The sequence below is a fragment of the Ambystoma mexicanum genome, chromosome 6p (genome assembly GCF_040938575.1).
Source record: "Ambystoma mexicanum isolate Mex_15411 chromosome 6p, UKY_AmexF1_1, whole genome shotgun sequence".
In the NCBI taxonomy this organism is placed as follows: domain Eukaryota; kingdom Metazoa; phylum Chordata; class Amphibia; order Caudata; family Ambystomatidae; genus Ambystoma; species Ambystoma mexicanum.
This window is the reverse complement of record NC_090935.1, coordinates 761,649,737-761,674,325: the sequence shown is the minus strand read 5'-3', so window position 1 is coordinate 761,674,325 and position 24,589 is coordinate 761,649,737. Positions and strand designations below refer to the sequence as shown.

Below are 24,589 nucleotides of genomic sequence, written 5' to 3'. Positions count from 1 at the left end.
TTCTAAATACATCCATGCAAGCAGATATAAAATCAGGAATGGAAACAATTGCACCATATCTTTGGGCCCAAAAATATAAGATACTTAGGAATTAACGTAACTCAAAAATTGGCAAAGATTTTTGGAGCTAATTACCCTAAACTCAGAGACTATTAAATCAGACTTGGTTAAGTGTGGAAGAACTTATTTTTCCTAGGTGGGCAGGATTTCCATTGTTGAAATAAACCTAATAATACACATTCTTTACCTATTCTAGGCAATTCCAATGTCCAATCCCTGCATGACCCTTCAACCCTTACAATGTGTCATGTACCCTGGGTCGTCTGGCTGGTCCCTCTAGCGTACACACAACTGCTCTGTGCCATCTATTTACCTCAACGCTGGCATTCCCAGCTTACATTCCTACACAAAGATGACCGCTGCTGTGCGTCACAGATACCTCACCAAAATGGCGGATTTGATCACTGCACAAATTTGCATGCATTGTGATGTCATCTCCAAGATGACAGTGACCATTCATTCGGGCAACCAAAGGTAGAAAAAAAGAAAAGAGGGAACAAGGTTAGTGGGCGATGAACCGCATAATCGCCTGCACTGCGCGTATGTTTTATTATATTAATGATGGGTTCAAGAACGCATGCTGCACGTGCGTTGATCTGGGCCACACCCTAAGTGCCACGGGGGGGGTTAACTTGCCTCAGATCAACGGAGTTGACGTCATGGAAGACTGCCATATCCGCCGTACTCTTACATCCCGTCCCCTTTCCTCCATACTGTATGGGCGTCCCTTCCAAGGGACGGGAGACGGAATCTTTTTCACCAGAAAAAACCTTCTCTCCTTTCAATTTAGAGGCGCGCAGGGTAGCGTCCCAGGGAACATGCGTTGCCCTCACTCCGCCGCCACACCTCAGTTCCCTTTTCCGCGTCGACGGGAATGGCCAGAATTCACTAGCACTCCTGGGTTTGGCTTCGGCCATGTGTTTCCACGCGTGGATACTTCTTCTCTTCTGTCTTTTTATCATTCAGGTAGTCAGTCCTCAGGCGTCACGCTCCTCCCCGGCACATGTCGACTCCATCCTGCAGCGGGCTCTTCCCAACTTCAGACCCCCACGCCCCTGCCTACGTTGCCTTGGTCCAGACCACGGTTGACAATCATATTCGGCGTGTGACTCGCTGTCCTCGAAGGCGCTGAAGAACAGACTAGCCAGGTGGAGGGAGCTCTTCCAAAGGTTGCCTCGAGAGGATCTGAATAACTTTGTGAAGCATCGAACCAAGCCCAAGGTAGGGCTGATATGTACCATCGCACCCTGCAAGGGAGACTCCTTCCTAGGGACCGGCCAGGTCCTTCGACCAGCACGTGCAACGAGGCTGCTTCAGCTACCGGCCTTCGGGTCGAGGGATCCTCAGATCCTCCCGGGCGCAGTGTTGAGGCACCGGAAAGCTTCTTTTACCGGGTCTATACCCGAGGGGCTCTGCCCTTTTACCAGCACCATGGCCGAGGGGCAATGCCCTAAACAGGCAATACATCGGAGGGGGCGCCTAAGCGCAGCTCTACCGACCCCCGTGTTGAGGGTGTCACACCTACCGGGCATAGGCCCGAGGAGCAGGGTAGGCCTCGGGATCCACACGCAAGAATCTTAGAGGAGGCTGGGCCCAGCGGGCCGAGCAACACGTCGCAGGCATGACAGCCAGCTCGACAAAATGGCCGTTGTGTCAGACGGGGGCACCCGTCTGACACCATTCCAGGAATTCAGCGAAGAATGAGTGTCAAGGTGGGACTGGCCTCAACCAAGTAGGTGGCCTACAGTCTACCCCTCATTTGCGCATGGCAGCTTTCCTTTGCATACTTAGGGACAGGGTATGCAGTGGCTCCAGCAGCTCCCCACTACCCTGTCGGCACCCCCTGCCACCTCTTTGGCCAGTGAGGAGGTACTCTTCGAGAAGTTCCTCGGTCTCATGAAGTCACCTCAGATCGGGGTTATCCTCAAAGACGGCATCAAGGAAGTCCATTCCGCAATGCTAGCAGCACCACATATGCCTCCGCCAGCCCCCCAGGCTCCGATGCAGCCGCCTCCTCCGGCTCCCCAGCAGACTTCTCAGGCGGTGTCGTACCAGCCTCTACTGTCTCCTTAGCCTTAGTCCCTTTACCCCAGCCTATGGCGCCAACTACTCCTCCTCCTCCTCCACAGGATTGCCCTGATCCACAGGATACAGATGAGGAGGAGGATCCGGACACTCCATCCTCAGCCAGGGCCTTCCACGAATGTCTTATTGGTCTTGCAGAGTATCTGGGCCTACCCCAATCCGAGGTAGAGCAGCTGGCAGAGGGGGTACGGCTGAAGTCCTCAGGCAACGGCCCTCTGCCAAATCAGGGATTCCTATGCAGACCGATGTAGTCTCTCTGGCCAAGAAGTGCTAACTCAAACCCCACACGGCCCAGCCGGTCAATCGACGCCTGGATGCCAAGTACAGGCAGGTGGAGGGGGATACACTCTCGTTGTCGGCCAATCCTCAGTCACACTCTTCGGTGATTGCTGCAGCATCACTATACTCCAAGCCCCAGTCGTCCTTGGCCTCTTCCTCTGCGTCGCTGCTAAGCAAGGAGGAAAAGATCTTAAAGGCTTATGGCAAGAAACTCTATTCCAATGCCTCTTTACATCTACATCAAGCCAACACCGATGCCATGCTGGCTGCTGCCAACCAGAGATTATGGCAGGAAATTGCAGACTTCCTCCCGGAACTCCCCTCCCAGAGCCAATCACGCTTTAAGGCGGGGCTAGCTGAAGCCAAGCTGGTGGCGCATGGAATCCACAGTGGTTCATATCAATATCTCAGGCCGTGCCATCTGTATTGCCACGACATGAGAAGGACGGCCTGGCTGCGGGCAATAAAGTTTAACCCGGTTGTCCAGGAGCGCATTCTAGATCTACCGTTCAAGGGGGCGACCTCTTCCACTCTTCTACGGACGAGGAGCTGGACAAAAAGAAAGACAGCTCACAAACAGCAAAGTCTTTATCCATTCTTACAAGACCAAATTGTGCACCCAATCTCAGCAGCGCTCGGAAAGGGGTTGTACATGTGGAGTGTTCCGCGGCTTCCAGGAACGCAGATCCAGGCAGCCGGACCACTCGCCGTCTCCGAGCCGGTGCAAATGACAAAAAGGGTGGGGGTAAGGGCTTTTTCCATTGCCCCTCCTCAGCCACTGCTTCCGAGGGAAAGAAAGCATGACACGCCCCTTCGGGTCCATGTGTGTCCGGTGGGGGGCAGGCTTGCTCTCTATGCACATTTCTGGCACCAGAATTTCGCGGACCACTGGATCCTCTCCGTAGTATTCACAGGGTACCGCCTCCCTATCCCTGCCTCTCCTCCCTCCTCGCCTCCTCTCCCACAGGTTGGGACAGCAACTCTTTTGGCAGAGATCCGGTCGCTCGTAGAGAGCCAGGCAGTGGAGGAAGTTCCAGCCTCCCAGCGAGGCTTTGGATTTTACTCCAGGATTTTCGCCATTCAGAAGAACCACCAGGCGGGCCTGAGAGTTGTGCTGGACCTTTCCACCCTCAACTCTCCCTACCCCTGCAAAAATTCAAGATGGTTACGCCAGCTTTTTTTTAGCGGAGAAATTGGACAAGGGAGACTGGATGTGCTCCCTGGACCAGAAGGACGCGTACCTACACGTCCCGATTTGGCAGCCGCATCAGTCTTTCCTACGGTTCTGGACCATGGGCTACCATTTTCAATACAAAGTCCTTCCTTTTGGCTTCAGCTCAGCCCCCGGGGTCTTTACCAGACTCATGAATGCCATGGAGACCCTCCTCAGAGCGCATGGCCTCCACATCTACCCATACCTTGACGACTGGCTCGTCAGGGCTACATCTACGGAAGTGGTTCACCACTCTTCCGTGCTCTTATGAACACACTGCACGATCTGGGCTTCTCGCTCAATCTCAAGAAGTCACAGCTGCAGCTTACGCAGACTCTGACATTCCTGGGCCTCCTCTTGGACACATGCTCCTCAGCAGAGAAGTGACCTCGGCATGGTGGTACCAACATCAACAGTGGTCCTATTAGCCGTGCCGCACACAAGACTAAGGATGAGGAGGATTCAGCTGCACTTTGCGGTCTCATGGAATCAGGAGCGGGCCGTGCAATCCGAGATGATCAACGTTCCTCCATCTCTCCACCCGGACCTAACATGGTGGTCCAGGGACTGCAACCTACGGACAGGCAAGCCCTTTCGGCTGCCCTCTCCGTAGGCCACCATCACCACAGACTCCTCGCTCGAGGGCTGGGGAGCCACACTGGACGATCTCTCGGTCCACGGCACCTGCACTCGACAGGAGCAGAAATACCACATCAATTGGTTGGAGCGGAACTCCATCTGGCTAGCGCTCAGAGCATTCCTACCACTTCTCAGGGGAAAATTGTCCTCGTCCAGGCAGACAACTCGACCAGCATGTACAACGTCAGCAAACAGGGAGGCACCAGATCCCCTCCTCAGTGCAGACTGGCGACCAGCATGTGGGAGTGGGCCCTGGAAAACGACATTTACCTCACGGCAGTCCACCTCCCGGGGGAATCCAACCTGGAAGCGGACAGGCTCAGCAGGCTTTGAGCTAACTATTACGAGTGCCAACTAAACAACCTAGTTATTCAGGAGATCTTCAACAGGTGGGGTCACCCCCACGTGGATCTCTTTGCCACCTTGCACAACAAGAAGTGTCCCCAGTTCGCATCCTGGCAAGGTCAGGGCCCCGGCGCTCTGTGCGACGCATTTCACCTCCAGTGGACCGGCATGAAAGTCTACGCCTTTCCACCCACTCCCCTGATCCACAGGGTAATTTGCAAAATCAAGGAGTCTCGCTTACTGCTCATCTTTCTGATAGCTCCATGGTGACCGGCCAGGCCATGGTTTTCGGAGCTACTAAGCCTCTCGGAGGTGCCCCCGTTTCACCTTCTGACGGGCCCAGCACATCATCTGGCACAGCAGGGGGGCAGAGTCATCCACCCTGCGCCAGGGAAACTAGCCCTTGCAGTGTGGTACCTGAGCAGGTAACGCTTCGGCACCTTAGCCTCTCGCAGGCCAATCTGGAGATCATACAAGGAACCAGGAGCAAGGCTACCAGTGCCCAGTACAAAAGCAAATGGACCAGATTCTGCCACTGGGCAGACTCCAAGGGAATTGACCCCTTGGCGTGCACTTTGGACGACGTGCTCTACTTTTCGGTGCACCTCGCTCATTCAGGCGTGCAGGTTGACACCTGCCGCACATATCTTGCAGCCATTGGGGCTTACAAGAACTCGGAGGAAGGCAGTTTCTCCTCCTCCAACCCTATTGTCAAGAAACATCTGAGGGGTCTCGCTAGGCCCTACCCGCCCGTCAAGAGTCAGCACCCTGTGTGGGACCTTAACATAGTCTTGGGCGCACTGGCGCACAAACCATTTCTGCCAAATGGCGTCCGTGGACCTCAGGCTGGTCACCATCAAGACGGCCTTACCTCGGCTCATAGAGTCAGCGAGATCCAGGCGCTGGTCGCCTCTGAGCCATATACCACCTTTCACAAGGACAAGGTAGTCATGCAGACCCACCCGGCATTTCTGCCAAAGGTTCTGTCTGCTTTCCACCTGAACGAGGAAATATTCCTTCCCACGTTTTTTCCCCCAATTCCCAAGGATGAAGCACAGAGAGTGCTGCACTGCCTGGATGTCAGGCGTGCCCTCAAATTCTACTTGGACAGGACAAAGGGCTTCCACAAATCGCTTGCCCTGTTTGTCACTTTTGGAGGTTCGAGACCAGGCTATAAGGCCTCTAAGGCTTCCATATCCCACTGGATGGTCTCTGCCATCAAAGAAGCGTACGAGGGCCAGCACAAGCCGCTCCCGGCCAACATGCATGCCCACGCAGTTGTGCCCAAGGCAACGGCCAGCGCATTCCAGCGCCATGCCCCTTGGCAAGTCATAAGCAGGGTGGCCACTTGGCCCTCCCTCTCGGCTTTCTGTAAGCATTACTGTTTGGATGCCGGCTCTAAATCTGATGCGGCCCTCGGACAAGCGGTTCTCAGGAACCTGTTTGCTTAAGGAGGGTCTCCTCTCCACCCTGGGGCTAGAATCAGTTGTAATCGCCCATACAGTATGCAGGAAAGGGGATGGGACTTAAGAGTAATTATAAGTTACTCACCGTAGTAACTAACATACTCTTAGTCCATAGTCCCCTTTCCTCCATACGTCCCACCAACCTCCCCCCTAATAATACTGGTGTCATTAGGCAATGTTAAATCTATTGTTGACGCGTCAATGAGGACTGAGGTGTGGCGCCGGAGGCAGAGTCAGGGCAGCGCATGCTCGCTGGGCCGCTCCCCCGCCTGCCTCTAAATTTAAATGAGAAGGTTTTTTCTGGTGAAAAAGGTTCCGTCTCCTGTCCCTTGGAAGGGACGCCCATACAGTATGGAGGAAAGGAGACTATGGACTAAAAGTTGGCCTTGGTCTTTCTTTTCTCCAAGTAGAATAAAATAACTCTGGCACAGGGGACCGATGCATCACAAGGCACAGGTGAGTTCCTATCCTGGTGCCGACGTGCTGTCCTGTTATCCTTCTATCCTCTCTCCTTTCCTATGCTGTCTTCCTCCTTTTCTCCTGACCCTTTCCTTCTGGACACTTGTTCCTTTGCAAACCAGCCTCCAGTGCCTTCCTGTGCCTTCCTGTGTCTCTTGCTGGTTCCTGCGCCGAGGCCATTCTTGGTATCCGGCTGAAGATTCTTCAAGGGTTTTTCCCCTTTCTGGCCGCCGCTTTGGGACCCAAAAACCTTCCCAGAATCTAGTGGGTAATGTGATAACCATAGGGGAGTGGTCCAAATCCTCCTTGCTTCCAGCACTCTTCCAGGCACATACGTGCACAGGTACGCGCTGACACAATGATTTTATTGAACTTTATTTTCTGGGCATCAAACCTCAAATCCGGAGGAGTATAGTGTTTGCATCTAGGGCTAGCGGTGGTCTTGTGTACCCTGTTCTTTTTAAATATTACTTGCCCCTGCTAATTTGAGTGATTGCAGAATTGGATGCAACTAGATCAGAAAAACAGTAGTTTCGTATTCAACAGTCCATTGCTAGGCAGCACATTTGGAAGCCACTATGGCTTAAATAATGCCAAAGTACACCACATTTGTACATGAATCCAGTGACGTAATCCACATTGGGATTTGGTATGAGGTGATGTGAAAGACGGATTCCTTTCTTCCCCCCTCCCTTTAGTCTTATCAGGAATCATCTTCTCCCTGGCTATAACAGACAAGTGCCTTAATGTTTGGGCAGACAGGGGCAGCACTAAAATTGGTGACCTATTCATGGATTGGGTAAATCATTTGATCCCTGAAAGCTAGATTTTAGGATGGGAGAATGTGAAAGGTTCTGATACTATCAGTTCCTGCACGGAATAGGGAACAATTTGTAAGAGAATGACAAAACGTCTGTCTGTACCCTCCATGCTGAAACGCACGTTAAAATACTTGATTGCTAATACTACATTCCATCAAGACTCCATAAAATATCTCTCTCAAAGTGACATGTTGCAGAGAATTTAGTGGGTATGGTGGACCTGTGCCATTTATTTTGGGAATATCCTAAGCTTACGTCTTTTTTAACTGGAAGTCAGACTGACTTCAAGAGAAGTAACAATCTTGATATTCCAAATGAATCAATATTTGTCTTACTGGGGCTGTCTACCCGCCTCTCAGTTACTATTAGCTGCTAAATCGGCATTTACGCTGTCGAACTCCAGCTTTGTTTCCATCTGTGGCTAACAAAAGTTTGGACGATTTGGAGAAGATAACTGCATCTGAGACAGGCATAAGAATTTTTGTGAGATATAGAATCCCTTTTTAGAATATATAATAAATTATTACAAAATATTGTCTTGTCCCCGTTAGTTAGAAGCCTTAGATTTACTTAAAATTAGTAAGGAGCAAAATTTGTTGCACCATAAAAATAAACCGGCCTGGGTTCAAACCCAGGTTCCCTTGGCTGTGAGGGCTAATGCCTTACCACCAGTCCACACAGTCCCTTGCCAGTACTTGGTCTTTTGTAAATTATATTATTACTGGCAATTATGTCATGTTTAGTTGAATGGAAGTAGAAATTCGGATTTGCAGGACATGTTTGCTGTGTCTGAACAGTTGAATTCTAAAGAAAATGTCAGCCTTAAATGCTTAAATGCCATTCAAACCAGCTCATGTGCAAAACAACGTCTGTGACATGGAAATAGCTGCAGACTGTCAGGGGAATAACGTACATTGGTGTGTGCAGAGTATAGGCCAGATGTCTCCAACCTACAACTCACCAGATGTTTTGGACTATAACTCCTATGATCCCTCACCAACGACTGCTGGCTAGGTAAGGCAAGGATTGTTGTCTTAAACAGCTGATCCATCTTTTCAGGGTGAAGTTTCCAGACCGAGACCAGGTACAATGAGCAAGGAGCACCAGGAACAATGGTGAGCACAGGGGCAAAGCCCAAGGAAAGTGCCTTGCCTGTGACGAAAAAAGCATAAGTGTCCCCAAGTAGATGGCTGATGCATGAAGCACCATCTCCACTGGGACAACGTTTTGGCCAGCGAGGATGCCGATAACGGCCTGTCCCTTCCAGTGTGAGGAGGCTTGACAATCTGAAGCGTGTTAAGGAGTGGTGTATGGCAACAAAATGTATAACCCAGGATAGTACAATGTGCTTTCTCCAACTGCCTTGTTATCAATCATATTCATCATAAAAAAGCGAGAGCAGTACTATAGCTGTATTCACAGAGCATGCAAGTATGTATGTTTAGCAGCGGCATTGCAATACAAATGCTAAAATGCACATTTACAATTAATATATAAAAAACAGATCACTGAAACTATTCAAATATACATTGACAAAAATGTACCAACAATACAAACAGTCCTTAAAACTATACTTGCCTATTTTAACATAACCCAGTAATCAAAAATACAAAATGGATTTAATAACTGATTACATTTCGACATTATGCAATGATGGCCATCTCAACTAAATATTAGGTCCCTTAAAAAAACGAAGTCTTTGTCATATTGTAAGTGAAGTTTTTGTTTTTTAGAAACCTTTTTAGTTATGTCCATTATTGCATAAAGTTGAAATGTATTCAGTTATGAAATACATTTTGTATTTTTGAGGACTGACTCATGTTTGAATATGTAAGTATTGTTTCGCATATTGCTAATTTCCGTACCTTCTTCCTTGATGGCTCAGAAAACCAATGTCATCTTAGACATGTGTGGTGTACCCTTCGAGACGACCACTTATCGTCCATGAATGTGCATGCATGCATGCTCTGCAATCCACCAGCACAGGTATATCTGGAAGGATAAGTATAGTTTTGCATATTGAACAAGGAATTGTTTTGCACATTTCTATATCGGCCACGCTTTACTACCCTACATTTTTTCTGTCCTGGATGATACTGCTTCGCGACATTCTTGATGGGTATAAATAAAAGGGACTGTTTCTCATTGTAATGTGGAACCTTAATGGTGTACTCTAGCTGTAAATGCCAAAAGAGGTTCTAACAAAATGAAATTACATGGTGGTAATACAATGTTTTCAATATAAGGGGAAAATAACATTTTCGGAGAAGTGTATGATGTACCTGATTTCTGTTGCGAGGTAGGAATGTATCTTTAATTCCTTATTTTCTTTGTGGGGGGGAGAATCCTTTTTAAAAACTGAAATACGAGAAAAAAACTATTTGTAGCTATTTTACTCCGTATCGGAGTGTTAAAATATTTACCTTGTGGTAGATGTACCTTACCCAAGATATATTCTTCCTGCCATTGCTCTTATGTCAAGTAGCTTCCTTCCAAGAAGTTTTGTATATGGCCCTATTGGTTTGCTTTGCATTATTTGTCGAAGATACGCTCAAAACCATAAAATAGGTTGTTAATAACGGTTTACTCCGTGTTAATCTCGCATTCAAATGTTTTGGTAATGATTTCACAACATAGTATAGTTGAAAAAGCATGTTACTACGGAGGATTAATCTCTTAAAATGCTTGATTAATTTGTTTGCGTGCTCTACTATACCGCCATTACTGGATAGAGAAGCATTGATTTAAAACACAGTGGCCTCCATGTTGCTTTACTTACGTTGCTGTGTAAAGTGATGGCGTTATCACGTTTACAATATGTTACACATATATGTTCCTAGAACGCTGGTATCCTAAGCAGTGCACTATTAAGAAAATCAAAAAAGCAATAAATGTGTCTTAGTGTGGAAAATATGAGTATATGTTTATATTTTTTAGCAAGAACGCCCTTATCCAATTGAGACCTACAGTGATATCATTAGGCTTAGGCCTAAATGTAATATAATTAAGATGCATGAAGAAACTTATTTAACTATTTCAATAAAAGCATTATCCAATAAAAGGTTTTTGATAATAGGCTATTCTACACTTCTATTAACTTCTATGACACTGCTCTATTTCTTAAAAAAAAAATCACTTTTGCTCTAAACTAATCAATGTTTAGGCTTCTAGGTTGCTTCAGAAGACTTTGGAGAATGAAGCTGGGGTAGGTGTGGCTCTATGCTGTTAACGTATCCCCCTCATCCTTGTGATTACCATCACAAGTACAGATCCACTAGGCGACATATCCATGGACCTGGCTGGATGGAAAATAACTATTGGCTGTGGCATAGTGGTGTGCATGGTGGGGTGGGCGACGTTGCCTTGAGCATGTGCCCAGCCTCTGCTAAACATAAAAATATACACAGCTGTGGTCAAAGCACCTGACCTTGTCCCTGTGGGATGAACACCCAAGGGTAGGTACAAATGTGAATATAGACAAGGACACATCTAAAGACATTTTAAATGGAAAGCTACTTGCAGGCATAAGTCACGCGCTTCTGGTGTGAATACCAGTTCTCCACATGCACACAGCAGACCATTTCTTACTCACCAAGAGTGAATTATGCTTCAATGACGGCCAGTGCATATTTTGATGCCTGCACTAGGGATGCAGTAGGAACCATAGTGGGTAATACTGAACGTTTTGTGGGGCAAGTAATTAAGGTTTGACAGCTTGTTGTTGCCTTTTCTTAAATGGCCGCGTTTATTTTCTTCACTTTATAGAGGGACAGTTAAGACACATAACAACTGGGGAGCCTTTTGTTTTTAACTTCCGAGAAGATTTGCACAGGTGGAACCAGAAGCGCTACGAAGCTCTTGGAGAGGTATGCATTGCTTATTGAGATCTCTTTGCACCAGTACTGTTTAGATGGAAATATTTAATTCTTCAACATTTTCGAGTATATTACTCTTCGTTTTCTATGATATTCTTTTTTGATGTCCGTATATGATGGTCATTGGTTTAAACAAAATATAATTTTTATCTTTCGGGATCAAATAGTCCAACTCTGGCACCATCCCTTAGAGGGTAAAGTGCTTCACTACACACAGGGCAGGAGGTCGATCGCTTTCCTCAGCTGGCACCCTTCTCTGGAAGAGCCTCCCCCTCTCTCTTCATCTTGAGCAGGACTTTCTTAAATTCCAGAAGCTCCTCAAGACTTTCCTCTTTACCTCCGCCTTCCCCTGCACTCTCCTCTGCTAATCTCACAGTTGCTTGTTTGGTGTTCAGGGCCCTTATGCATCCTCGTGGCCCTGACCTCCCACACAGATTCCCCCAGCTCAGTCTATCCTCAGCACTTGCCTCAGCTCACCCTCCACCTTGGAGGCTCGCATTTACCTTATATTGCACATCACTTGTTGCTCTCCCAGGAGCACCAAAGCAACTATCCCATTCCCCCTCCCTTCTGCACTTGCACGTTCTGAATACGCACAAGGCATAGTAGGTTAGTCTCCCCCCCCACTGTGTTTAATATTTGTATATATTTCAATGGTTTTCTCACGCCCTGTCCCCTCCCTGTGGCCCTGGGGTGCTTTGAGACAGTATTTACTTCCTATATAAGCACCTAACAAGCAAACAATAAATAAACAATAAACAAATAGTCATTAATGGAGAAAAATTTTATTAATGCATGTTCGATTCTTTATTCACTTTGCATTGGTTATACAGTAACCACGGGCCATAAGATTTAAACATAAAAGTAGCAAACTGATGCATTTGCTTAACTGTCATTGTAACATGCAGATATTATCAGGATGCTGCGTCTGAGTAATAGGAGGACAAAAATAACTGCTGGGGAAACTGATCGTCGGCTCTGTGGTCTAATGATTCTTGGCAGACTGCAATATGTGGGTCTTCAAGGCCCTTTTGAGTTTCAGCCAATCTGATTTAATGCTTGGGGGAGTGGGATGAGTTCCAGAGTGTGGGGACTTGGAAATGCAGGAATCGTTCCTGAAAATGCCTATACATACAGTGTGGTTGGTGAATAATTTGGGATGTCCATCTTGGGTATCAGATCAGATTGGGAACACTCTTGAGGTAGCTAGGTTATAAAAACATAAGCAAAATTAACAAATCAATATTCAGCCATTGCCCACAATGTATATTTAGTCGGACTAATGGAGAGTTCTTGCGCACCAAGCGTTTCCAGTGTTGTGTATAATGCATCTAGGTTTCACTAGCAAAACCTAGAATCTTAAACTCCGATAAAAGACTCCTTTTATTGCACCGTAATGACATAACAAAGTTGAAAAAGAACCCAGTGGAACCACAAATGCAAGACATGTTCACGTTAGAAAAACGCCCTTCTCGTTCTCGCACTTGCATGATCTGAATGACACAAGGCCTAGTAAGATAGTTTGTCTTGTCTTCCTGCTTTCTTTCCTCCTTTGTCTTGGTGCGCTTAGAAAGACATGTGTATAGACGCGTTGTAAATTACTTATATCATATGTTCACCTGTGTATAATGGTTTTATCCTGACATTGGAGAAAGAGGAATTTGATGGAGATAATCCGATGCAGGTAGTAGAACCACCCAATTAAACCAGCAAAAACTATAGTATTCCACCAACACCAGTTAAACGTTTCCCAACAGGACAACACCCACTGATCTTCAGTGCTAATCTCTTGAAGAAATTGCAGACATAAAACACCTTCCACACCATTAATTTAAGGGGAAACTAAGATCGTCCATGTTTTTAAATATGCAACTGGGTAAAAAATCCATCTGCAGTTGAAGCCCACAGTTCCAGAGCAACTTTCAATATGAGATGCCTTTCTGGTCCGCCACTAATCTTTCAAGACTGCATTGTATGCAAATCTCCAGAGATAAGCATTTGGCTAATTCGTCTGGGGTCTGCTGACAAGGACATGCCACCAGATCCCTTGCTCATCATCTCGACAGTGCCGTTACCTACCTTTTTAGGCTTCCTCTACATGTTCGAATAGCACCTTGAATGTGGTTCTCTGGAGCTACAGAGAATTTTGTTTATTCTGCTGCACCCATTTTGACCTCCCCATATTAACTTTCCTCGCCCTTATGTATTGATTCCAATTATACTGGCTTAGTTTGATGGGTCAGCTATGAGGGGCAGACACAAAGAGATACTTTTCTCAATATTAGGCATTTTTATTAACAGAAAAAGGGGTAAGGATGAAGGCCTATCTTTCTGTATCCTAACGTAAATGTCCCTTCCTATGAAATTAAAAATAAACATGATGACTTTTGAGTGTCCAAACTCAGTCTGACCCGCACAGTAACATATGCAAACAAACAGTGTAAGGTAAATGTTTCAAATGTGCAACAACTCAAACATAACTCCAACAAAAACACTTCTTGTATCCAGGGTTATCTCCCTTCCTCTGGATTACTCCAGTTAAGTTATTCACAATATTCTTTAATCAAGACTAGTCACTTAAATGCATTAGAATGTCTTTCACCTAATACTTTCTTCAGGATGGTGAAACCAATGTTCTTTTCAAAAGGCTGGTTCAAATAAAGCAAGGAAAATACTACTTTTCAGAATGGCAAAGCAAATGTTTTTTCAAAATAGTGATTCAAGTCTGATAAGGCATGTCTTTTCAAAGCTTCTCACTGGTGTAAAGGGAGCCCCTGCAGTGCGGGGGTCCCCATGCTGCCAAGGCCCATGGGGGGGGCAGTGGCAGTGGGGGGTCCCTCAGCAGGGCTTCCAGGGGGCCCCCACATTTTGTGTTAAGCCAGTGAAGCTTCTGGTTGACAAAATGTTCAATCGAAACAAGAGAATACTACCAAGTTTTTTTTTTTTTAAAAACACGAACTAAAAATCAGTTTCTCTGTACACTTTCCTGCCCGGAAACATCTCAAACTTCAACTGCATGAAACAATTGATATTCTGGTTTTCTCTCCTGCCAGGAATATCTCCCTTATGGTTCACTTAGGTCACCTGGTGTACTGTCCTGCCAGGTATCTCCTTCCGAAAGGTTTTCACTACCTGATATCCTCATCAGGCTTCTCTGCAACATTGATTCACTCTCCTCTTAAATATTCTTACAGTTGTACATATCCAGGTGCATAACTATCTTTCACTTCAGTTATTACTTCCACAAATCTCCCTCATAATGGCATCTATTGTATGAGGGTTTGTTCAAGCCACTTCTGTCAACCTCTCTTATACAGTTTCTGGACTCCTGGCAATGCTTGTTCCAGGTTTCTCTGAACTGATATCTTATGTCGATTAACTTGCACTCATTTTGGCTCTTTATTTCTCTTAAATTCTCTTTTGGCTGTTGGCAATGTTGGTTCCAGGTTTCTCCCAACTGATCTTCGCCGTTTGCCGGTCCTGGAAAATGCAGGTGTTTGTCGGGTATTCCTTTCAGTCATCATGCCACAGCAGGTCGGCGGGCCCTACACTGGTTGCCTGTTTCAGCACGAATCCAGTTTAAGGCCCAGTGTGTTATCCATCGGGCCTTGAGTGGGAAAGGCTGCCTAGCCCTTTAGGGCAAAATTCAACGCTATGGCTCAGGACGCTTGCTCCAATCTGCTGATTCAGTGCTATTGGAGATAACAAGTTATCGCAGAGAAAGACTGGGAGGCAGAGCATTCTTTGTCGCTGGCCCGAAACTCTGGAACACCCTACCGGATGTATGGCATGCAGTGATTTTGAGTTGTTTAAAAGCATGCTAAAAACCCACCTGTTTGCCTGAAATGTCACCTTTCTTTCTGTATCCGTATTGCGCCATGATGCCTTTGGTGACAGTGCACATTACAAATATTTGATTGGTCTCTTATGTTAGGAGGATTGCACCATAACTGCCCCTGTTGTTCTATAAGCAATGACTTTTGGCTTAGATAATACTGATCACAGGTTTCCTCCGACTGACATCTCATGTCTGGAGAATTGCACCATTTTCGTCTTTTCCGTTCGATTACATTTGTTCGGTTTTCAAAAGTACTTTCACAATGCTTCTTGGCATGTGCGCTGTTAGAAACCTTAGGGTATTCTCACTCCTAAACACCCTGGATCCTCTTCTCAGGTGGACAGGGAAAGCCCATATCTCTTGGATCCCTATCCTGGAGGGAGGATCACCTGGGTGGAGGGTCCTTGGAGATTGGGAGTGGGGTACCCATAGGCGCTAGACATAGTATCCCCCTTTCCCTATTAATGACCACCCTAACCCTCCCCTGACCTTTATGGGCTATTGCAAGACCTCTCCCCTCATTTCCCTCATTTCCCCACATTTTACATTTGAAAGTACTGGGACGAGGAAGAGGAGACAGAGTAATACACACTACAACTTAATTTACCACTATGGTACTGGGACAAAGAAGATGCCTACAGAAAGTCTGGCATGTCTCTTTAATCATGGTCAGGCAAACCTGAGGATCCATACCCGCAATCTGTTAACTGGTGGCAGGTGTATAAAAAGAGGGTCAGAGAACAGGACAAGAGAGTAACAGGGAGGCCTGCGTGGGAGAGACCAGCAGAGGACCCTATGTGTGGTGGCAGCTGTGGTGGGACCAGAGCAGGAGCCAGGACGCCGGCAGATACCCCAGGGAACTTGTGGGGCCCAAAACAAGTGGGCCGTGCAGTGGCCACAGGTGTGGGAGCCTCCAGCACAGAACGCGAGTTGCAGGAGATGCAGGCGACTGAAGGAGAGGGAGCACGATGTCCGCGTCGGGAGAGAAACCTCTCTATTGCCGGCGTGCAGAGAAAAATGTTGACTTCGGAAGCAGCTGTTTACACAGTGCGGTTTGGCACTCTCCCCACGCTGATTGGTCCGTTCCTCTAATTCTGCCGGCTCCCTATAGCACCTACATAGTGTCCATCTGCGTGGTGTTGGTGTGCTTCTAGCACCTATTTAGTCTCCTGTCGGTTAGCGATCGAGGCCCTGCCATCTATCATTGCTGCAGTTTCGGCTACTAGGGGGGGGTCGGACGGCTGTCTTGGAGTTCAGTGCCTACACTGCACATCACACAGATACCAGATACATCCTCTGACAAACTGGCCTGTCGCCTGCTCCAAAGGCAATACCGGCTCTCCGTTCTCTCCAAGAAGAGAGCCCTCATCCAAGCCCGCATCTCTGCGGCATCTAACAATTCGGCCGAACTCTTTAAAATCTGCAGGGAACTGGCCAACCCTGCCGCAGTCTCTACCTCTCCTGTCCCCTCCCAGGCCCTGTGCACGGCCCTGGCCTCTCATTTCATCTCTAAAACTCAGGACATCCTGTCCTCACTCTCCTCCTATCACCTCCCCCCCTCTATTCCCTGCCCTCCCTCTGGCCCTTCTGAAGCCAACCCTCCTCTCCCCTTCTCTGCCTTTTCCCTTTTTTTCTGCTGACGAGGTTTCGAGACAAGTCCGATCTATGAAAGTCTCGTCAAAACAGGTCCACCCCTGTTCCTCCAAAACCATCAAGGACCACATCGACTCCTTGGCCCCCGCCCTGGCCGACTTCTGCAATCACTCTTTCGCCTCTGGAGTCTTCCCATCCCCTCTCAAGCACTCCCTTGTGTACCCCCTTCTTAAGAAACCCTCTTCCGACCCCTCCTGCCCAGCCAACTACCGCCCTATCTCTATCACTCCCTTCCTGGGCAAACTCCTGGAGAAACTGGCCATCTCCCAGCTTAATCTCCATGCTGAATCTGTTGGCAGTCTTCATGACCATCAGTCTGGCTTCAGAGCCGCCAGGAGCACGGAAACTGCTCTCCTGAACATCCGTGAGGACCTGCTCTCGAACCTTGATTCTAACATTCCTTGTGTTCTCATTTTGCTTAATCTCTCTTCTGCCTTTGATACTGTCAACCATACCATCCTGCTCAACCGTCTCCGTGATAACCTGGGAATCACTGGTCAGGCTCTGGCGTGGCTGACCTCTTTCCTCTCTAATCGACCCTCCCAGGTCCAACTGGGGTCTTTCCTTTCTGACATCTTTTTCTCTACCTGTGGTGTCCCCCAGGGTTCTAACCTCTCCCCCTGGCTTTTCAACCAGTATCTGGCACTTCTTGCCCACCGCATCGCTGCTCTCTGCCCATACTTTCAGTGCTATGCGGATGATACCCAGCTCATTTTCAGGCTACCCTCAGCCTCCTCTTCTCCTTCCCTCCTCTCTGACTGTCTTTCAGCTATCCAGGACTGGTGTGTCGCCAATGACCTCTGCCTTAATGCCAGTAAGACTGAGATGCTACTCATCGGCACACCCACTCCCTCATTCCCTGCAGCTCTCTGGCCGGCCTCTCTTGGCCCTCTTCCTGCTCCTACCTACAAGGCAAAAAACCTCGGGGTCATCTTCGATTCCACACTCTCCTTCTCTCCTCAAATATCTGACGTCTCTAAGAAGTCACACTACCAGCTACACCTCCTCAGAGGTATCCTTCCCTTCCTCTCCTTTCCCGAGAAGCTCACTGTCTGTAGAGCCCTGGTTCTCTCGAAGCTGGACTACTGTAACAGCCTCTATCTAAATCTTCCTGCCTCTACTCTCCGCCCTTTGCAACTCATCCAGAACAGAACTGCAAGACTTGTCCTTGGCCTCAAGCCCATGGACCGTATCTCTCCAGGACTGAAATCACTACACTGGCTCCCAGTGGCTGCGAGGATCAAGTTCAAAACCCTCTGCATTGTCCACAAGGCCTTTTGGGGCCTTGGGCCAAAATACCTTCAACTCCCTCTTCCTAAATATCTTCCTTCTCGAGCTCTTCGCTCATCCGCCTCCAACTCCCTCATGGTCAGCCGCTTTTCCAAACAACGAGTTGGTGGCAGATCTCTCTCCGCTGCAGGGTCCTCCCTCTGGAACAGCCTTCCTGCCCCCCCTGAAACTTGAGGAGCACCTCAAAACCTTCCTCTTCGCCTCCGCTTTCTCTCCCCCTCTCCCCTGTTAAAGTTACTAAACTGCAACAAATCTGCAACTGGGCCGCTCACCTTCTCGGTCCTTGGCCCAGCCACTCTCCCCTGCACTGCCTCCCTGGCACCCCCTGCACTACGGGACTGTGTCTGTATCCCTACAGCCCCTCCTTCCCAGCACTTATCTGCACTTACTCGCACTGCCACTAGCTGGCCCTTGTTACTTTCCTGTATGCTATTACCCTGTACTGCACTTTGCCCTTGCACTTCTCCCTTCCCCTCCTCCCTTGCACTTGCGCAATCTGAATGACACCTGGCCTAGTAGGATCGTTGTATGTCTCCCCTTGTCCCCCCCCCCCCTGCCTCGTTGCGCCTTGAAACACTTGTGTATAGGCGCGTTATAAATACCATATCATATCATATATCATACTGGACACCACAGTATTGCTGTTTTGCGCTTGGAGTGTTTTTCTTTGTGTCCTGGGTTTTGCCCAGTCGCTGCATTTTCCTCCGCTGAAGCAGAGCGCCTCCTGTTACCGTTTGTCTTGTGCTTTGACCCTGTTTTTCCACCACTAGACAGGGTGAGCAGAGCTGGGCCTTCTGTGGTGGGTAACATCTGTTGTGGAGACAAATGGTGCCCTAGATATCTTGATTACCTGTTGTGGGTCCTATACTATGTCTCAGTCCATCTTAGGCTCAGGCTTTCTAGGGGGCTCCATTGCCTCCCATGCTTTTTCCATGCAATTGCTTTTGGACCCCTAGTGTACCGGATTTCCTCGCTTGGCCTCCACTCCCCCCTTTGGAAGTAAACTGTTGGGGTGGTACTGTTAGCCTTTTCACCTGCTTCTTTAGAAGTAGTCTGCACCAGGCTGTGGCCTGGAGTTTTTTTACCATCTCAAGTGAAAGTGTGCTTTCGACCTCCACTATCTGCACCTGGACTTTGGACTAGGACACTGGAGCGTTCATCTTTTGTCTCCTTGTTACCATCTTCCGTGGACTGATACCTGGGCTGTCCTCCCATTATCTGCTGCCAACCTTGTGCCATCACTCCTGAACCTCCAAGTTGACTTTTCGTGGCCATCCGATCGCCATTTATCTCCTCTGCAGCAGGTTTTTACATCTTATCCCGCCTCCTGTGTTTGGTGACTGGCACAGTCCTGTGTTTCCACACAACTGCTATTTCTTTGTCTTTGGACATCTGTAGTCTTGGATGCCCTATTATACGGTGACCACCCCCTTGAAAGGCTTTGACTTCCATTATTTATTTCTGTCTGGCAAATCATATGCCGACTAGTCATTTACTCATCTATGTTCTTTCTTTCCACCTTTCCTTTTTCCCATGTGTCTTGTCATATCCCATATAGGATAATTTACTGCACTTCTCCAGTGCTATCTTCTGCCCGTCCACTTAATATCTCCAACTTGTCCTACCCTTCTATTTCATTTGATGCTCCGCTGTAATTCCACTTTGGTCTTCTAAATGCCTGTTCTATCTGTAATAAATCACATTCTATTCTTGATCTTTTTCTATGTTCTAATTTTCATTTTCTCTGTTTAACAGAGACCTGGATCACCCCTGTTAATTCGGTAACTACTGCCTTTCTTCACACTGCTTCTACCTCTTTTTCTCATACCCCCTCCAACTTGGGTGTGGTGGGGGTCACTGGAATCCTCTTTCATTACTCCTGGACTCATAGCTCCTCGCTCAAACCTCCCCAACTTTCCCTCCTCTGAATACCATTTCTCCTCCTTTTCCAACCAGTTCCCTGTTTCTCTTCTTGAGGTTTATCGTCCCACGGCTCCCCGGCCAATCTACTGACTTTCTTGAACATCTTGATCTCCTTCTGTCTTATCTTCTTGCGTCATCTTCCCTTTTTTATATTCTTGGGGATTTTAACTTTCCTGATAATTCCTCACTCCCTTTGCTGCTCTTGTTGGGAAAGAGCTAGTGCTTTTCTTCATTCCCAAGCGCTTTAGAATTAGGCAACACTTATGTTAACTGTTTTCTAAGCACTACAAGAGTCCAGAGGGAGGAGGGTCACTAAATGAAGATAGTTAGGATTTAAAGTATAAGGTGCAAATAACTGTTTTAGATGAATATATTTGTAAAACTGTTAGTTAGATTTTCTCAAAGCACACAGTGAATGCAGCCTGTGCTAAAAATAGACTACAGGCACTGCCGTAGGGTTCGCTAAGGCTTGCAGAGAGCACGAGCTAACTGAGCAGCTGTTCCCTGTCTATCAAAACACACAGGCAGGCTGGGGCTCATGTACACAATGTAACAGTATGGGAAAACAGAGTTTTAAGGAGAATTACTGGTCCCGATAAAATATAACAATAGTGAGTGAAGTGTTGAGAGTATGGCGGGAAGGTATATTTATATATGAATGTTTATAATGTAGAACATGATGCTAAATAGGAGCTTCAATGTATTCCTGCAGAGGCAGCAGTATGTTAAGTAGGTTGGTCTAAATGTAAACCTGTCCATGCAAGAAGGAAGATTGCAGAATCCCTTGAAAGGCAAGAAGGACAATTTTGGATGAGCTATGCCGGTATCCAGTGACCAAGCTGAACAGTATATAAAGGTGCCTGCTTGCCATTAGTCTGCAGAAGTCAGCCACGGAAGACAGAATGCTAGTCGGGGAGCAGAGTCCTTTGCCTCCCCGTGCCCCAATCCTCATTTTTGTCCAAATTAAATGTTATCCTTGCAAGATGGAGACTCATGGCCTTAATTCCCTAGAGGGGTGTATTTACTCTGGTGTGAGCGTGATCAGAGGTACCCCAATATATTTAAGGGGTGCCCCTATACATTGGGGTTCACTTTCAGTGGTGATGACCCAACGTGCTTTGCGAAGCCCCAGGCCAGTCAGCCACGCCCATCTGTAGTGATCATACTCCTAAATCAAAAAACCCATGTTTCCAGAGAAATTTTAGTAGAAGCCATTTTAAAAGAAATCGTTTCTGCTCACTGAAGCAGGGTGTGGCTCCAGACACAGGCCAAAAGGCCAGCATGGGGAGTTCCTAACAGAGGAAAATCTCAAGTGAACAACGCCCACGTGAGTATACTCTTGCGAGTGATGACATCGGAACAGGTATGTATGATATGGTGATGTGAACGAAATATTTGGTGCTGTGAATGATACTATGGTGATGTTGAGGATGTACAAGGTCAATGGAATATATGGAATAGGACTTGGTGATGTATTATGGAATACGACTTTTGATGTAGTATCGAATAGGACTTTTGGTGATAAGGAATAGATTGGATAGGATAGATTGAATTGGATTTCAGGTGATGTGTTAAGGAGTAGATTGGATAGGAGGTGGGTTATGTATTGAAATTGTCACGTATTTCTATTTTTTATAACGGAAAGGGAACCTCGGCATATAAAAGACTTAGATGAAAGGGATCTCTAGCTTTTTAAAAAAAAACTTTATTTATTATGCTTGACAGTACAATCAGAGAGTAAGCAGTAGGGTAACATTCGATAGTTTCAATTGTGACATATGTAGACTGTACACAAGGAGAGCAGTTGAAAACAAGAGAGTATCACAACAATGGCAATCACTAAGCATACATGACATGTATTCAGCTCCATCACTCAAGTAGGATTGGTACGGGGAGAGGACTGTGGAGAAGAAGGGGAATCCGCCTCAGCTGAGATACCTGAGAGGTAAGAACAGAATCGGGACCACACATCCCTAGGTCTGGTTGTTAACGGCAGCTGAGCCGCCCACGCCTCCTCTGTGTTGGAGGCCCAGGTAACAGCAGCCCGCCACTGTGCATGTGTGGGTACCCATCAGGATGCAACGCACCGCAAGTAGCATACATAAACCTGCAAGCTTCCGAGAATCACGGTGCAGGCTTGGGAAATCGTGAAAGAGGCATTTTAGCGGGGAAGGGGTAAACTCAAGGTCTAGGACGGCTGCAAGTGTGGAGCAGATTTCAGACCAGAATTGGGTGAGATTGGGACAGGCCCAAATCATGTGGATATAAGTTGCATCATCAGACCTGCATCTGGGACATCTGGAAGGGTGGTCAGGTGACATTCGATGTAGTTGAATTGGCGTGTACTGATACTTTGAAACGGGAATTGAACGAAACTTCCTGAGAGCGGGCGCACATCTGCTTCCAGCGTTGATCAGTCACCTCTAGTTCCAAGTCCCTGGCCCAGGTTTGTCTCAACGCATCAAATGTAGGGGAGGTTTTAGCCTATAATGGAGAGTATAACCTGGACATTTTCCCTCTAGTGCTCGTGGTGTTCATTATTTCAGCTGGAATAGGGTCGGCGGGTGGGTATGATGGGGAAGCTGGAGTATCTCATCTTCAGGATTCTAGGAAGGGCTGAGTACTGAAGCCAAACGGGTGACCTCCGTCACAGAGCTATCGGCAAGTCTGCACATTCGATGAAGCTTTCCTGGTCAAAAACATCCCCAGCTTTTAATGACTGGGAGATAAGGGATCCTCGGCCATAACCGGTTGAGAAGGTAGTACCACGCATTATTCTTTTTTGACGATGGAAGCAAAAGGTGGCATTACAAAAGTAGTGGCTCGGTATAAGGAATGGGCCTGGATTTTAGTGAATTATTTTTTGTATATTTTCTCTTGCTGTCTTTTGTGGTAAGAAAGGGAAGGAAGGTGGATGAGTCGCGGTGTGTGTGTGAAATCAAAGTGAGAAAGTGTAAAATGGGGTGGGGAGAAACGTGGGTTGAACTCTATTTTTGTGTAAAAAAGCTGAAGCATGCAATAGGGTCTAAGTGAAGCATTAGGGACGTGCGCAACATTATGGAGAAAGAAACTCCAATAAAAACATGCATAGGTTTCTGCCACCATGTTGTGACAAAATAAACAAACAATGGATAGTAGAAACAAAGGAAGAGGGTATGTCCTACTACTGGCCAGAGCAGGGCTCCCATAACAGAAACATGCTAAAAAAAGTTTCCATCTTTGTAGCAGCAAAATATGAAGGGAGCAAGTCCCCAAAAAGAGAAGAGATTCTAGATCTCTGGCAATTAGTTGAGGATATGGAAGATCAAGAAGAAGAAAAAGAGATCCAATGTAAGGAGATATACCATGTAACGCCTAAACCTGCAGTAGTGTATAAAAACCCAGTCTATACGCCTCCAGTGGTAGAGAGAGTGTCAACAGGACTATCAGGATTAGCAACTAGGGGGGGGGGGGCTTAAAAGCTTTTGCACCTCCATATAAACCAACAAGCGCCAATATGCCTGTAGTGTTGGTGTACCCAGAGGGTCCACAAGTAGACATAGACAACGAGTTAAGAGCATTGCAGGAAAGGTTGGTCAGGTTACAAGAACCTGAAGAAGTATCACCAGAAATAAGGGTACGAGCCCCCAAATCTGTTAAGGATTTCCATCAGGCAATACACCCGGGTCTCGCCTAGCATGTAATGCACAGATGAAATACTTATTTATTGTGTCCATAGGTTCAGTATTGTGAGTGATATACCACTCATATCTCACCCTTCTCAAAATACCCCCCAGGTCACACTGAACCAGGAATCGGGCTGGTTGGTAAAGGTAAATATGTATTTATTATTTAAAATTCAAATCACACATATGTTTTAATGTACAAGGGGCAGCAATCACCAAGGTGGTGACAATACAAATCAGAAAAATAGGTAAGCAATTGAATTCACTTTTGAGCAGCACAGAAGATAAAACACAGGGAAAAAAACAGTTTTGGCTTGCGAAAAGATAGTGTTTATGTTAAGATTTCCCCCTGCAAAGTTCTTTATTTGCAAACGAGCAATTCTACACAGATGTAAGTAAGCAGCAGGTATTTATAAATTAAGATCAGAGTTTGAATGCAATCTTCCCTCCCCAAACAAGAGAGAAAAAGTTTTTGGAACTTCTACACTTTTAAAATTACAGTTGAAAATGGATTTGTGAAACAATGAAAAGTGTGCAAAAATCCTTAAATTGATAAAAATTCCTATGGGAGCAATACTTAACATGTTCTAACAAACATAAACTACAATATGAGCAACAGTACACACTTTAGATCAGAATGGGAGTTTGGAAATACTTTGAATGGGAAAGCACACGTGGAAAACATTAGCAAAATTGCAAATTTGCGCCTAATTTTCGCTATGCGATTTTTAATCAAAACGAGTCAAATATACTGTTTAGTTGTGGATGTATCTACAGGTCTTAGGTTTAAGTGAGAGTTGAAATTAAGTCTCTAGCTATAAAATTGAAGAAGTTATACAAGTTTGAATGATATGTGTTTTTGAAAATAAAGACGCAAAAATGAAGACAGAAATCCGTTTTTACAATGACAATTATGCTCTAAACTAGGGTATTCAGGCTGGTTACCAGTTTGAAACACAGTAAGCCCCAGAGTGGTCC

The 24,589-nt window shown here is 46.7% G+C and overlaps 1 protein-coding gene across 4 annotated transcripts in view; it reads left to right on the top strand.

Annotated features, from left to right (window-relative positions):
• Positions 1-24,589, top strand: part of ARB2A (ARB2 cotranscriptional regulator A) — a 2,893,216-nt gene that overhangs the window by 461,475 nt on the left and 2,407,152 nt on the right. For all 4 annotated transcript variants that reach the window (XM_069627631.1, XM_069627632.1, XM_069627634.1 and 1 more), the window contains one exon: positions 11,133-11,233. In XM_069627631.1, the coding sequence (XP_069483732.1) occupies positions 11,133-11,233 (101 nt within the window). The remainder of the gene's footprint in view (positions 1-11,132; positions 11,234-24,589) is intronic.